Source organism: Diceros bicornis, chromosome 10 (assembly GCF_020826845.1).
Source record: "Diceros bicornis minor isolate mBicDic1 chromosome 10, mDicBic1.mat.cur, whole genome shotgun sequence".
Lineage (NCBI taxonomy): Eukaryota > Metazoa > Chordata > Mammalia > Perissodactyla > Rhinocerotidae > Diceros > Diceros bicornis.
The window spans coordinates 20,890,792-20,907,474 of record NC_080749.1 but is presented as its reverse complement, the minus strand read 5'-3'; the positions used below and the strand labels follow the sequence as shown (position 1 = coordinate 20,907,474).

At 35.9% G+C, this 16,683-nt stretch overlaps 1 protein-coding gene across 2 annotated transcripts in view; it reads left to right on the top strand.

Moving 5' to 3' along the window:
* ZRANB3 (zinc finger RANBP2-type containing 3) overlaps window positions 1-16,683 on the top strand; it is a 240,023-nt gene that overhangs the window by 138,535 nt on the left and 84,805 nt on the right. For both annotated transcript variants that reach the window (XM_058548870.1, XM_058548871.1), the window contains one exon: window positions 2,331-2,416. In XM_058548870.1, coding sequence (XP_058404853.1) covers window positions 2,331-2,416 — 86 coding nt within the window. The remainder of the gene's footprint in view (window positions 1-2,330; window positions 2,417-16,683) is intronic.

Here is a 16,683-nt window from a genome sequence, read left to right as displayed (position 1 = left end):
ATTTTATCAATTTTGTTGATCTTTCTAAGAATTTTTGTTTTCGTTGATTTTCTCTCTGTTTTTCTATTCTCTATTTTGTTTATTTCCATTCTAATCTTTATTATGTTATTCCTTCTCTTTGTTTTGGGTTTAGTTTGCTCTTTTCCATTATCTTAAGGTAGAAAATTATGTTATTAATTTAAGTATTTTGTTTTTTAATATACACATATACAGATATAAATTTCCCTCTAAGCGCTGCTTTCACTGCATCTCATGTTTTGGTATGTCTCCTCAATTTCATTTATCTCCAAGTCTTTTCTAATTTCTAATTTCTGTTGTGATTTCTTTTGTGACTCATTGGTTATTCAGTAGTATGTTGTCATATAAAAAGGATGTAAAGCAACAAAGCCACTTTGGAAAACACTTTGGCAGTTCGTTAAGTTAAAAATAAAGTTACTAGGGGCTGGCCCAGTGGTGCGGTGGTTAGGTGCGTGCGCTCTGCTTTGGCAGCTTGGGGTTTGCAGGTTCGGATCCCGGACGTGCACCGAAGCATTGCTCATCAAGCCATGCTGTGGTAGCGTCCCATATAAAGTAGAGGAAGATGGGCATGGATGTTAGCCCAGGGCCAATCTTCCTCGGCAAAAAGGGAAGGATTGGCATTGGTTGTTAGCTCAGGGCTAGTCTTCCTCAAAAAACAAAAAAAATAGAGTTACCATAAGACCTAGCAATTCCGTTCCAGGTATATACCGAGGAGAATTGAAAACATATGTTCACAAAAAAGCTGTATACAGATGTTCATAGCAGCATTGTTCATGATAACCAAAAAGTGTAAAAAAAAACCACTGTTCGTAACTGATGAATGGATAAACAAAATGTAGCCATAAAAAGGAATGAAGTACTGATACATTCTGCAACATGTGTGAGCCTTGAAAACATTATGCTAAGTGAAAGAAGCTAGACGCAAAGGCTAAATATTGTATGATTCCATTTATATGAAATCTTTAGAATAGGCAAATTCATTCCTATGGAGATAGGAAGTAGATTAGTGGTTGCCAGGATTGGGGAGAGGGGGAAATGGGAAGTGACTGGTAATGGATATGAGTTTTCTTTTTGGAGTGGTAAAAATGTTCCAGAATTAGATAGTGGTGATTGAGGCACAACTTTGTGAATATACTAAAAGCCACTGAATTGTACACTTTAAGAGTATGAACAGTAAAAGTGCTATATCTCAATAAAACTGTTATTTTTTAAAAAGCATATTAAATAACAGTGAGGCACTAGTACGTGCAGCCTTTCAAAGTTATAAAAATGAAAAGATTTCATGATACTATTGATGGTAGTGTAAATTGGGACCGTCTTTTTACAGTGCAACATGGTGATATCTATCAAACTTTAAAAAGCATATACCTTGGGGCCAGCTGGTGGCATAAGGGTTAAGTGCACATGCTCCTTTCTGCTTGGGCGGCCTGGGGTTTGCAGATTCCGTTCTCCAGCACACGGCGCACACCGATGTACCACTTGTGGCGGCGACACATATAAAGTAGAGGAAGAGAGACACGGATGTTAGCCCAGGGCCAATCGTCCTCAGCAAAAAGAGGATTGGGATCGGATGTTAGCTCAGGGCTAGTCTTCCTCACCAAAAGAAAAAAAAGCATATACCTTAAACCCACCTGTTTCATTTCTAAAAATATACCCTACAAACCCATCTAATAGAAATGCAGATGGCTCTGTGGATGGATGGGTAGATAAATAGATGATTGCTAGATGTAGATACATATACCTACACCTATATACATTTATATATATGCACATATACACGCACAGACTTACACAAAGTTATTAATTTTCATAACTGCATAAAAGCTAGAAACAGCCTATATATCCATTATCAGGAGACTTTAAATATTTTACAGTACATCTACTTAATAATGTGTTGCTATGCAGCCTTTAAACGGTGCTTTATTGTTGTAATACATTGCTTATATAATTTTTAAAACTAAGTAAAAATAGATACATATGTACTTTAATGATGTCTAAGATATGTTTTTTGTGACAAAATTGTAGTTGTTTTTGTATAATATGATCCTCTTCATGTGAATAAAAGAGAATATATATATGTGCTTGTATAAGCATACAAAATACACAAACAGATATTGAAGGAAAGGATAGCAGTTATCCGTGAAGAATAGGAGGGCAGGGATTGGTGGATGCAGGGGCAGGAGGAGCCTTGAGGAAGAAGAGGTAGATTTTCTTTTTTGCTTTATATGGTTTTATCAACTGGGATTTATCATAGTAATAATAATTTACTTGAAAATATTACAACATACTGAGAATACTTGTATTGTTAACAGCTTTTCATGCAGATTGAAGCTCTCTTTCCCCAGAAATTTGGAACATGGACCGACTATGCCAAAAGATACTGTAATGCACGTATCAGGTATGACAAATTATTTTCTATAAGCTTTAATCCTCATGTATTTACCAAGAACATTAAGCTTTATTAGTCATTCTTTGTTCCAGTGTTTGTCAAACTTGTGGTAGCTGTGGAATAATTTCTTCAAGTAAAATCTTGTGTGAATGACCTCTATGTAAAATAAAAGGAGCAGATAATGGCAGTTTTTTATTGGTTGTTTTTTGTGTGTGTGTGAGGAAGATTAGCCCTGAGCTAACATCTATTGCCAATCCTCCTCTTTTTTTTTTTTTTCCGCTGAGGAAGATTGGCCCTGGGCTACCATCCATGCCCATCTTCCTCTACTCTTTTTTGTATGGGATGCCGCCACAGCATGGCTTGATAAGTGGTGCATAGGTCCATGCCCGGGATCCGAACCTGCGAACTCGGGCCACCGAAGCAGAGCATGCGAACTTAACCGCTACACCACTGGGCCGCCCTGATAATGGCAGTTTTTATTTCCACTTATTTTATTTTTGAGATTACTTATTTGTATTGACTAGATAAATGAGCAGTTGTACAAAAGTGAAAATTGCCCATTCCACCTGTGTCTCCCAGCCAACCATTTCCCTTCCTGGGTCGCCAGTGTTGGCAGTTTCTTGTGTACCCTTCTGGAGATAATCTATGCAGGAAAAAGCACGTGTGATTTTATAGGTAAAATATTATTTCATTTTATTTCTACGTATATAGTAGTATAATGTACATGTTCTGTAGTTTGCTGTCTTCTCCTAATGTTCATTGGAGATCCTCACATATTAGTTACTGAAAGAGCTTTGACATTCTTTTTAAATGCTACATGTATTCCACTGTTGGATGCCCTATAATTTGTTTATGTAGTCTACTGTTAATAGACATTTGTTTGTGGTATGTAGCTGTTGCATACAACGCAGCAATGAATGTCTTTGCACATGTTGAGAGGTAGTATCTTATAGTGGCAAAGAGCATGTGAAACTAGAGCTGGAACACTTGTGTTTTATTTTCACATCCAGTCCTTACCAGATGTTCCATTTTAGGAAAGCAACTTTATCTCCCCAAACCTTAGTTTCTTCAGCTCTAAAAACAGAGAATGATTATTCCTGCCTCAGAGAGCTATCATGAGAGTTATTATGAGACATTAGCTAATATTTTTAAAAGGCTTGAACAGTGACCGGCACATAGTGAATGCTCAATAATTATTAGTTATTTTAATATTTAATATCACACACATGGTAATAAATCTATAAGATAAATTTATAGAAGTGGAATTACTGTTACAAAAGGCATGTGCATTTTTATATTTTATAGATTTTTGCAAATTATGCTCCACAGAATTATAGCAATTTATATTTCCACCAGCAGTAAGATTGTCTCTCCCCCCACACCTTGCCAACATGTTCAAATATAAATTATTTTATTTTGCCTATGTGAACTGATAGTAGTTTTATTTTGTTTTATTTATTTATTTATTTTTTTTTGTGAGGAAGATCAGCTCTGAGCTAACATCCATGCCAATCCTCCTCTTTCTTTTTTTTGCTGAGGAAGACTGGCCCTGGGCTAACCTCTGTGCCCATCTTCCTCTACTTTATATGGGGCGCCGCCACAGCATGGCTTGAGAAGCAGTGCATCAGTGCATGCCCGGGATCCGAACCCAGGTCCCCAGCAGTGGAGCACGCGCACTTAACCACTACGCCACGGGGCCAGCCCCTGGTAGTTGTTTTAATACACGTTTGTTTTCTTATGTTATTAAATGCAGTCAAATATTTTTTCATACATGTAAGAGTCATTTGTACTTTTTTTCTGTTAGTTGTCTATTTATGTTGTTTGCCCTTTGTTCTACTAAATTTATTGGCTTTTCTTCCTTATTGATATACTGGAAATCTTTATTTATTATAGAAATCAGCTCTTTGTCTGTAATATGAGTCCCTCACATTTTTTCCCAATGTGTGTGTGTGTTTTCTTTTTCCCTTTCTACAATTCCCTCAAATAACCCCATGTGGCCATGTTGTTCTGATGCTTTTTAAAGGGCTCCAGAGCACACAGATGGAAAGAGTCCTTCCAAATTGTTTGTATGAAGGCAGTTTAACATTGATACCAAAATCAGACAAGAGAGGAGAAAAAAAAGAAAACCAAGACCTTTTCTACTTAAGACTGTAAATGCAGAAATCCTTAGTGTTAGTATAATCTAGAAATTCATTAAGAGCTTAATATATTAACCATATGCAAATAGATTCATATCAGGATTGCAAGCATAGTTTAATATTAGGAAATGTATGAATAGAATTAGCCATGTTAATAATGAAAAGGAAAAACTTCATTTCATCATCTCCATATATGCTGAGATGTAATTTGATAAAACTCAACATCCATCCTTGAGTATAGTTTTTAATAATATTAAGGTATATATGTGTGTATGTATTTATATACACATACAATATTTATGTTTATGTATCTGTGAGTGTGTTTTAAGCCCCAAACTACCATCATATGAAACACTAAAACCAAGGCAAAGATGTTCATTGTCACCACAGTTTACCTTCATTTTGGAGGCGCTAATCAGTTCAATTACTCAACAGAAAAATAAGAGGTAAAAATTGGAAAGAAAAAGGCAAAATTATCATTATCTGCAGCTGATGTTATTTATTTGGAAGACTGGAGAGCATCAGCTGAAAAAATTTTTAAACAAAAGAGAATTCATTAAGGTATCCTAGCACAAAGTTACTATCAAAAAGTCAGTTGTCTTTCTCTACACAAAAAATAATAAATAGTTTTAAAATACAGTGCCAAACAGGCATGAGTCTAGATATTGTTGGGAAGCTCTTAATCATTTCTTGCAGATTATAAGTGCCAAAGTTGGCCTACATAAAACAAATATATTTAACTGAATTTACCTTTTTTTAGGGACTAGGAAAACCTAAGTGATCAGAAAGCATTTCTTTTTTTGTTTTTTGATTAGGACTTGTCATATGACAACAGAGATGTGTACCTGTCTTTCTTGCTTGTTAATGCAAACACTGTTTCAAAGAAAAGTTTATCTTTATGAAATGCTTTATGACTGAGGAGATTGTGATTTAGTTCCTGTTTACTTGAGAAAGTCATTTCAAGTTTATTATCATGCTTCTCAAAAATCATTTTCTTCCAGATTCCATTTCAAAAGTTTTATGTTATTCCTTCACTTCTTTAGCTTGAAAGCACTATGGTTCCATAGATTCTGATTCAGATCAAGGCATTTCCTGGCATTTTAAGTTAGTCTGTGGAATGTTAAATTTTTTTCCATAATGTTTTGATTCTATGAAGGTGTCATTTTTACACTATAATTTTGCAGAAAGCAAATTATGGTTAGTTATGCAGTTCTAGACCCATGTTTTATATTTGAAATGTCATGACTGTATTCAAAATAAGTGAAGCTTGAGCAAAAATATAACTTTGCCTTTATAAAGTTTATTAAATACATAAGTGATGGCAAACAGAAGTATACTAATGTGAATGTGGTTCAGGATGAGAAGTCTAGGTATAGGTAACCACCTACCTGGTTTGATTTGAGAGGCACAGAGCAAGTGTTACTCAGCCAGAACATCCCATATCCAAAATGGCTTACATCCTTCACTCCACTGGGTTATATTTAGAGGAAGCTACAAATAACAAACAGGATTTGGAGAAGGCAGCACATTCAGTTGTCAACCATTAGCACATTAGAGCTAGAAAAGACTTTACAGATCACCCAGTCCCCCGCTGCCATTTTATAGGCAACTGGCGAGGTTAAATGGCTTGCCCTGTATCTGACTTCCTCTTACATTTTTTTCACTATTCCTGGCAGTAAGAAAGACTTAGGGAATGGCGACTTTTTTTTTTTTTTTTTAATTTTATTTATTTATTTATTTATTTTTCCCCAAAGCCCCAGTAGATAGTTGTATGTCGTAGTTGCACATCCTTCTAGTTGCTGCATGTGGGACACGGCCTCAGCATGGCCAGAGAAGCGGTGTGTCGGTGTGCACCTGGGATCCGAACCCGGGCCGCCAACAGCAGAGCGCGCGCACCCAACCACTAAGCCACGGGGCCGGCCCTGGAATGGTGACTTTAATAAATGTTCTTTTACATAGAAAAAGAGAACACATAGATAATCCAGCCAAGCATCCTGTTATAAGCAGCCACCTTCAAAAGGCATGCTGTGGGAAGACGTATTTGTCCTCCCTGATGTCATGCTTAAAGGTTAAGAATATCCCAGAATATCTTCATAGTAATTTATCAGATTTTCTGAACTTACTTTTTTTTTTTTTTTTGTGAGGAAGATCAGCCCTGAGCTAACATCCATGCTAATCCTCCTCTTTTTGCTGAGGAAGACCGGCTCTGAGCTGACATCTATTGCCAATCCTCCTCCTTTTTTTTTTTCCCCAAAGCCCCAGTAGATAGTTGTATGTCATAGCTGCACATCCTTCTAGTTGCTGTATGTGGGAGGCGGCCTCAGCATGGCCAGAGAAGCGGTGCGTCGGTGCGCGCCCGGGATCCAAACCCGGGCCGCCAGTAGCGGAGCGCTCGCACTTAACCGCTAAGCCACGAGGCCAGCCCCTGAACTTTCTTTATTGCTGGTATTTTGTGCCAGTTCCACCTCTTAGGAGAAATATTTATCTAAATTTTTATGAACAGGAAAATGCTGGGTGATAACACATATTAAAGGTATTTATAACCATTCCCCAAAAGTGTTAATTAATAGGTCATTGTCAACTTCAAGAAGTGTCTCTTATGGAATTGCACTGTTCTTTGTCCTCAGCACTGTCACATTTAATGTTCTCATCCATGGCTAAATAGAGGTCAGGTCTATTCCATTTGCAAATGGCTCAAATCTGAAAGAAATAGTTAATATACTATATGGCAGAGATAAGTTTGAAAAATAATTAGATAGAAATTAATAGGGTAAATTCTGCACTTATGCTTAGAAAGTCTGCTTTGTGTGGAAGGGATTTGAGAAATCCTTACCTGTTATCAGTAGTTCAGTTCAAAAACTTCTAGTTTTGAATAACCCGAGGCTACATTGAAGTCAGCTGCCTGTCATAACTGATAAAAATAAATTGAAGTAATATTAGGACACAGTAATATCCGGAGTAAGGGATGATTCTACTCTACTCATTGATTAGAGTATATCTGGAATATGGTTTAATTTTGAATTAATCCATTTATTCAAAAAATATTTATAGGGTACTTGTTATCTGCCATGCTGTGTGCTAGGCATCAAGTGTGCGTTAAGAAACAAGACTCACACGGTCCCAGCCTTCACTGCATTTTCAAGTCAAACACTAACCAGATAATTACCGTTGTAAAGTGTCATAAAAAGTTGAGTGTCATAAAAGAGAAGTAAAGAATGTGAAGGTAGAGTTTAGCAGAGTGAACTAATCAAGTCACAAAGGACAGAAGAGGCATCCTGTGAGTAGGTGATATTTATTTGTGTTCCAGGAAAACGAATTTTATATGCTAAGGCCCAGAGCAAGAGAGTCTGCTATGTCTTTGAGAAACTAAAAGTCTAGTTCAGCTGAATATTTTGAGGTAATGGAATCTTGTTCTTCATCATAATAGCAGTAAGAAGGCATTGGAGAGTGTTTTGTTTTGTTTTTTAGTTATCAGTATTGTGGGTTTTTTTTTTATTGTGGTAAAATATACATAAGAAAACTTACCATTTTAACTATTTTCAAGTGTACAGTTCAATGACATTAAGTGCATTTGCATTGTTATGCAACCATCACCACTATCCCTCTCCAGAACTTTTTCATCATTCCAAACTGAAACTCTACGCCCATTAAATAATAACTCCCTATTCCCCCCCACCCCCTAGCCCCTGCAGTGTGGGATTTGAAAGCGTGAAAGAGACATGAATGATTAGATTTACAAATTTTGTTTGTTATTTTTTAGATGACATTTCCACATGGTTCAAAATTCTAAATCTAGAGTAGAGTATATACTTTATAAAAATCTCCCTTTCACCTCACTTTCTCTCTCTTTTGGCAACTATATGTAGTTTTCTGTTATTTTTTTTTTATATGTAGTTTTTAATCTTTCCACAGAAATTGTGTACATTTTCAAGCAAATTCATCATTTTTTACGTAGATCATAGTATATTATAAGCATAAACATTGTTTTGTACTTGATTTGTCCTTTTTTTTGTATACATAAAGAGCTTTATCCTTTTTTATGGCTGCATGGTATTATTGAGAATATGCCATAGTTTCTGGGGTGGCAGGAAGTTGAGGGAGTTTGCATATGATGACTTTTATTTTCTCTGTGAATGGGAAGGACAGTCGTGTTCAGAGAAATGGAAAAGTGGAGGGTTAAAAGTTTGATGAATGTTCACATAGTGTGAAATTTCGCTGAATGGGAAAAGGAGATAACGAGATTGGTGTGGTAGAGTTGGTGGCAGCACTGCCTAACATTTGAGATCAGCAATTCTAGATTTGTAGTGGAACCAGTCTTCTCTAAGGTACAATTTCCCAGCAACACCCAGCAGCCTGAGTACAGGCTTGGAAAAGGCTTATGGATCCACTGAAGATTTTTTTTTCACCAGCTTGTGATGCTTGGATTGTGGGACAAGGGAAATTATGCTGTATTGATAAGAACGAAGCTAATGTATGGACTTGGAAATCAAAACAAGGTGAGGAAGGATGTGAAGACAGGAAGGATATTGTGGATATGGTGAAAGTGGAGCCGGCAGCTGACTGAAAGGTCCTGGTGAGATAGTAAAGAGAGAGTAGGTTTAAATGAACAGGTGGGCTAGAAGGATGGGGGTAGGAGAGAGTGGAATGTCTGAATTTATCAGGTAGAGTTTTTTTTTTTCGGGACTGGTTATAGCCATGGAGTAGAATGGTTGGAGTAGATTTTAGAAGATCATTGGAGACTAGGGGTATGAAGATTTGAGAGAGAACTAAAAGTCGTATTTTAAGAGGCATGTTAACAAATGAAAACATATCTTGGAAAGGGTGACCAGAATAATGAGGGGATTTCATATTCAGCTCTAAAGATGCCTAATATTATTGATTGCCTACTATATTTAAGACATTATTTCAGAGCTGCCGGCGATACAAAGATGAGCAAGACAGTGATTGATCTCATGAAGCCTATAGGAATTTGAGAAAGAAAAGACCTAGAAGGAACATGTCCTTATATATTTAAAGATGTCATTTTTAAAGGAATTAGACTTTTGTCTTTGTGGTCTCAGAGGGCAAAACTATTATTAAGGAGTGAAACATAATAGAGAAGTAGATTTTGGCTTGATGTGAGTAAGAACTTGTAAAATATACATACTTATAAATGTATATATGATAAAACAAGAAAAATATGTAACCCTATAACATTAAAAATGGAAAGGAAAAATACCATAATCCAAGCATACTAACAAGTAAATTGTTTTCGTTTTTTCTTTATTTCTACCTTGCCCATGTATCTAATAATTTTTACATAGTTTTAACATAGCCTACATGTAATGCTATCATCTGCTAATTTCACTTGGTATCTCCTTGTCTCATGCTTTAACATTGTCTTTATAAGTTTTTAATTTTTACTAATTAAAGATAATTTATTGCTTTGGGGAAAATGATTCAACTTATTTTAACAATCAAAGAGAAAAAATTATTTTAAATAAGTAAAAATCAACTGAAATCTCACTGTTCAGAGATAACCGTTACTAATGTGTTTTGGTAACTTTCACTCTAGATGGCTTCTCTGCTGAGGTAAATAAGGATAGATAGGTAGGTAGATAGATAGATAGATAGATAGATAGGCAATTTTATATAAATCGGGCCATATTATACATACTCTTCTGTAATATGCTCTTTCATTTAACACTATTTTTAGGATATCTTTCTATATCAATAAGTAAAATGCATCATTTTTATTGGCTACATGATATTACATTTTATGTATAAGATTCTATGCCATCTATTTTAAATGTATTATCTTTAATTCTTTCAACAATCCTGCAAGGTAGATGATATTAAATAAATTTTATGGATAAATAAACTGAGATTTGGAAAGGTTAAGTAACTTGTCCAAATCATGAAACTAAAAAGTAAAAAGGCAGTCATTTAAACATCTTTTGCCACCACTTTTCTTTTATTCTCTTTCCAATGTTAGAATTATTTGGTAATTCAGTGTCCATGTTTATATGATTGACTAATTAAATAGAATAAATGGACTAAATAAATAATATTATCCTCTAATAAATCAAGTAGTTGACTGTTCCTTTCTTGGTCAACTTATTATCTTATAATTAATTATGTCCTTTTTCCCCCCATCTTTTGGTTTTCCATATAGCCATCACTATTTTTTTATTCAAAGACACCAACAGATCTGTCAACTTCCAAAAGGTCTTACAAGCACCAAGCACATAAAATAATCTTTTTTTTTTTTTTTTTTTTTTTTGTCTTTTTTCTGGAGGCCTCCCTCCCGCAATTCTGTGCTGCTCCAGTCTGGACTGGTTTTTCTTTAGGCATGGTGCAGAGCTGTCATCTTGAATTTTCTCTTGCCATTCTGCTCTATTGGATTCCCAAATTCCTGGATTCCATGGCTTTGGTTTCTTAGTTTATTTTCTGGTCTTCTTTTTAATATTTTTTTATGGAAAAAATTTAATATCTACAAAAGTAGGCCAAATAGTATAATGTACCCTCTATGCACTCTTCATCAGCTTCAATATTTACCAGCTCAGGACCAATCTTGCTTTAGCTGTACTGCCATATACCTGCACCACCCCATGTTATTTTGAAGCAAAGCCTAAACATTACATTTTATCCACAAAATATTTCAGTATATATCTCTAAAGAGTGAGTTTTTTAAAAAACAGTTACTTAGAGAGGCTGGCCCCATGGCAGAGCGGTTGAGTGCGCGTGCTGCGCTGCTGGCGGCCCGGGTTCGAATCCCGGGCGTGCACCGACGCACCGCTTGTCAGGCCATGCTGTGGCAGCGTCCCACATAAAATGGAGGAAGATCAGCACAGATGTTAGCTCAGGGCCAGTATTCCTCAACAAAAAAGAGGAGGATTGGCATGGATGTTAGCTCAGGGCTTATTTTCCTCACACACACACACACACAAAAACAAAACAAAACAAAACAAAAACAATTACTTATAATATAGTTATCATACCTAAAAAATTAATTAATAATCCCTTAATATCATAAAAAATCTAGTAAATGTTCAAATTTCCAGTTATCTTGTTGATATCATAATTTTACTGTTCTTTATTTTTTTTTTTTAGTTTTTTCCGCATAGTTTGAATCAGTACCCAAATAAGGCTCACACATTACAAGTGATAGTTATCTCTTTTAATTTCTAGATTTCTCTTCTAATTCTTTGTTTTATTTCCTTTTAATTTGTTGAAACTAAATTGTTACTGTAATCTGGATTTTGCTTCTTGTGTGGTATCATTTAACATGTTCCTCTGTCCTCTGTATTTCTATATCAGTATTAAGATGTAGAGACTTCCATTTTTTTTGGCAATTCTGCTTTTATAGGGATGTTGTATTCTTCCATTAGAAGGCTCGTGATAGGGCCAGCCCCATGGCTTAGCGGTTAAGTGCACGCGCTCTGCTACTGGTGGCCTGGGTTCGGATCCCGGGCGCGCACCGACGCACCGCTTCTCCGGCCATGCTGAGGTCGTATCCCACATACAGCAACTAGAAGGATGTGCAGCTACGACATACAACTATCTACTGGGGCTTTGGGGGAAAAAAAGGAGGAGGATTGGCAATAGATGTTAGCTCAGAGCCGGTCTTCCTCAGCAAAAAGAGGAGGATTAGCGTGGATGTTAGCTCAGGGCAGATCTTCCTCACAAAAAAAAAATAAAGAAGGCTCATGATATCTAAGACCTCTCTTTTTGTGATGTTAGCAGTTCTCAATGTTCAGTACATGATCTATTAAATCATTAGGCCTTGTGAAATGGTAATATTCTAACATTCTTTCATTTATTAGTGGACATACTTCTATAAAGGAAAACCTCCCCTCATCTACTATTTGGACATGCAGTGCTTCAGTTTGTTTAGAAAAGACAAGAAAAATGCTTAATTTTTCCTTTTTATTTATGAGTTTTCAAAATAAGTTGTTTTGCTAGCGTTCTCTAATGGTGTCCAATGAGGGTTTTTATTTTTGAAATTGATGACAGTCCTTCAACTTGGTTCTTTTTCAAGATTGTTTTGAGTATTCTATGTCCCTTGCATTTTCAACTAAATTTTAGGATCAGCTTGTCAATTTCTGCAAAGATGTCAGCTGGTATTTGATAGAGATTGCATTGAATCTGTACAGCGTTTTGGGAGAGTTTTGCTATTTTAATAATATTAAGTCTTCCAGACCATGAACAGAGGTGTCTTTCCATTTATTTAATTTCATTCTACAGTGTTATGTAGTTTTCAGTGTACAATTCTTACATTTGTTTTGTTTTTCATGGATGCTGTTTATCAGGTTGAGGAAGTTCCATTCTAATCCTAGTCTATTGAATATTTAAGAGTTTTTATTTTTGACTCATGTTTTTTCAATCTGCGTCATTTATTTTCTTATTTATTGATGGTCAAATTGTTCCACCCTTGACAAGTGGGACCATCTTCAATATGGTCCTTTTGACACAACCCTAGTAGTCTTTGATTGCCTTCTTGCTTTCTGATATGACAAGATGTGCCAGGATTATCTTGTACATTTTTTTCTTGTTTCCTTTTATCATATTTCTTGGTTTTCTGTACACATATCTCTCAATAGCTTCCTAAGAAAAGTGCATAGAAAGTAAATTTGTTTTTGTGTGTGTGTGAGAAAGATCAGCCCTGATCTAACATCCGATGCCAATCCTCCTCTTTTTTGCTGAGGAAGATTGGCCCTGGGCTAACATCCATGCCCATCTTCCTCTACTTTATATGGGACGCTGCCACAGCATGGCTTGACAAGCGGTGCGTTCGTGTACGCCTGGGATCCGAACCTGCGAACCCTTGGGCTGCCGATGTGTAGCGTGCGCACTTAACCACTGTGCCACCGGGTGGCCCCTGAAAGTACATTTTTTGAATCCCTGTATGTCTGCTTGTAGATAACATCTCAAGTGATAAATTGGCTAGATACAGATTTTTGTGTTGGAAATTGTTTTTCCTCAGGATTTGGAAGTCGTTTCTCTATTGTCTCTAATAACCAAGGTTTCTGTTAAGAATCACAATGCCATTCTGATTTTTGATCCTTTGTGTGTTTCATTTATATTTGTCTTTGGCCCTATTCTGTAAGCTTATGAGATTGTCCTTATCCCTGTTATTCTTTAATTTCGTAAAAATGTGTCCAGATTTGGGTCCTTATTATTCATTTGTTGGGCACTAATTATTCCCTTTCAGTCTTGAAAATTGAGTGCTTCTGTCTGAGAATTATTCATTTTTAACTTTTTCCTTCAATCTTTCTTTCTGGAACTTCTATTATTTGTGTATTTGTCCTTTAATTTTCTCATTTTAATTTTTTGTTTTACTTTTTGAGAGATTTCCTCCTTTGTTGCCCAGTTCTTCTGTTGAATTTTTGTTTTAGCTAAAGAAAATAGCTAAAATATTAAAAATTGTTAACCATTTTTCCATAATCTTTGTACTTTTATTCTCTCTACTCTAATAACCTCCTGTTTTTGGATGTTTGTTGTTGCTGGCAGGGAGGTGGGGTTATTATTTTATTTTTTGTTTTTAACTTTTCTTCTGATCTCTGCATTATATGTTTACTCTGACTATTTTTCTTCTGTTTGTTTTGGTCTCTGTTGTTCATATTGGAGGCTTCCCTCAATGCCTGTTGATCCTTGAATGTTTGTTCACATTTAAGACTGAAATTGAAAAAAGCTGATTAGAAAAGCTTTTTGACTAGAAAAGATGGGCTTTTCACTGAGGAATCCCCAAATGTCGTTATGTGGAGGTCGTCTTTCTGTGACTTTTAAAATATTTAAAGAGAAAAAGAATCTTCCATTGTCCTGCTATGAGTGTGTGAAGATTTAAACGTGACTACCATATTTTTGGCGTGAACAAGGGAAGGAGAATAATATTCTCAATGCTCAATATGTAGACTTTATCTCAATCTCTGGCTTCTACATGGCACCTCTCCCTCACCTTCTATTGTTCTTGGTTTCCCTAGATTTGAATTCTGGTTCTGTTTCTCTATAGAATAATCCACGGCCTTGTGAGGGAGAGATAGTAACATGATGGCGTGAGAATGGGGGATCTGGGCACTGAACTATTCGTTATACAGACTTTCAACCAATATCCCTGTTTTTAGCTACCATGTCACACTCATCCCCACCTTTTAAGGTACCTGATGCTTTTAATTCCTGAGACCTTCTAGAGTTTTGTGGACACCCCTCTTTAGGTCCTGGCTATGTAGCTTTTTCAGTTTTGTTAGCTTCTTGATTTTTTTCCTACTTCTAGACGTATGTTCACATTGTTTGGTATTATTTCTTTTCATTCTCTTTGTCCCAGTGGGTTAATGCATTTTTATTTCTTTGTATTCATTTTGATTGAGGATAAATGTTTGTGTTCGGTTCACCATGTTTTAACCAAGACATCACCTCTACTTACATTCCCTTTTCCAAAAATGGGTTGAAATCCTTATCTCCTGTTTTCTTTTCTCTCATTCACATTGTTCTTATTATTTAATAGCTTTTAAACCCTTCATGTTTGAAGGATTTCCATAGAAATAAGTAATAAATATAATTAATTTGCTATGTCCCTTTCCAAACTCTACTTGTTGCTTTAGTTTTTACTTGCTCAGGATTTACTATTCTCAAGAACTGTGGGTTGTATTCATTAGTCAGTTCGTCCATTTATTCATTAATTCACAAGCTACTTATTTCATATCCGGCACCATGCTAGGTTGTAAGAATACAAAGATGAATAGGATATAGTCCTACCCTTAAGGAGCTTACACTCAAGATATTAACAATTTAAAGAATATATTTTCATAGATCCATGTGGATTTTTAATTTGCTCCCAAATTTATCTAAATAATCATAAAAATAGTTCTTGGGTTCATATGTTTATCTCTGTAATTCCAGAGGTACTTTGTTTAAGTGAGTAGTTTGCCTCAGTTTATTCAGCTCCTTTTGGTCTTGACCACAATTACTTTGCTAATTCAGATACATCTTAAGATTCCCTCTGCTAAAGAAACATAAAACATTACTTCCATCTCGGTGAATTTATTCTGCACGTTTGAGCTTCTTTTCACTGATTATTTCCTGGTGCTTCAGAATCTGCTATTTACAGAGCTCAGAGAACTTTACTAACAGGATGTGAGTGCACTCACAAGAAACCATCTGTCCCACGCACTTTGCTCAGCTGCATCTGAATTCCTATACTCCCAAAAGTGAAAGAGCAGCCTCAGTAGCCAAAGCAACCTTGAGAAAGAAGAACAAAGCTGGAGGTATCACGCTGCCTGATTTCAAGCTATACTACAAAGCTATAGTAATCAAACAATATAGTGCTGACACAAAAACAGACAAGTAGATCAATGGAACAGAATAGAGAGCCCTGAAGTAAACACACACTTATATGGTTAATTAATCTACGACAAAGGAAGCAAAAATATACAATGGGGAAAAGACAGTCTCTTCAATAAATGGTGTTGGAAAAACAACAGCTACATGCAAAAGAATGAAACTGGACCACTTTCTTACATCGTATACAAAAATAAACTCAAAATGGATTAAAGACTTAAATCTAAGACTTGAAATGATAAAACTAGAAGAAAACAGGCAGTAAACTCTTTGACATCAGTCTTAGTGATACATTTTTGGATATATCTCTTTGGGGAAGGGCAACAAAAGCAAAAATAAACAAATGGGACTACATCAGACTAAAAAGCTTTTGCATAGCAAAGGAAACCATCAACAAAACAAAAAGGCAACCTACTGAATAGGAAAAGATGTTTGCAAATGATATAACCAATAAGAGGTTAATATCTAAAATATATAAATAACTCATACAAATCAATATCAAAAAATAAACAATCTGCTTAAAAAAATGGACAGAAGACCTGAATAGACATTTTTCCAAAGAAGACATACAGATGGCCAAGAGACACACGAAAAGGTGCTCAACGTCACTAATCATCAGGGAAATGCAAATCAAAACCACAATGAGATATCACCTTGCATCTGTTAGAATTGCTATTATCAAAAAGATAAGAGATAACAATTGTTGGGGCCAGCCCAGTGGCATAGTGATTAAGTTTGCGCGCTCTGCTTTTGTGGCCCGGGGTTCACACTTTTGGATCCTGGGCACTGACCTACACGCCGCTCATCAAGCCATGCTGTGGC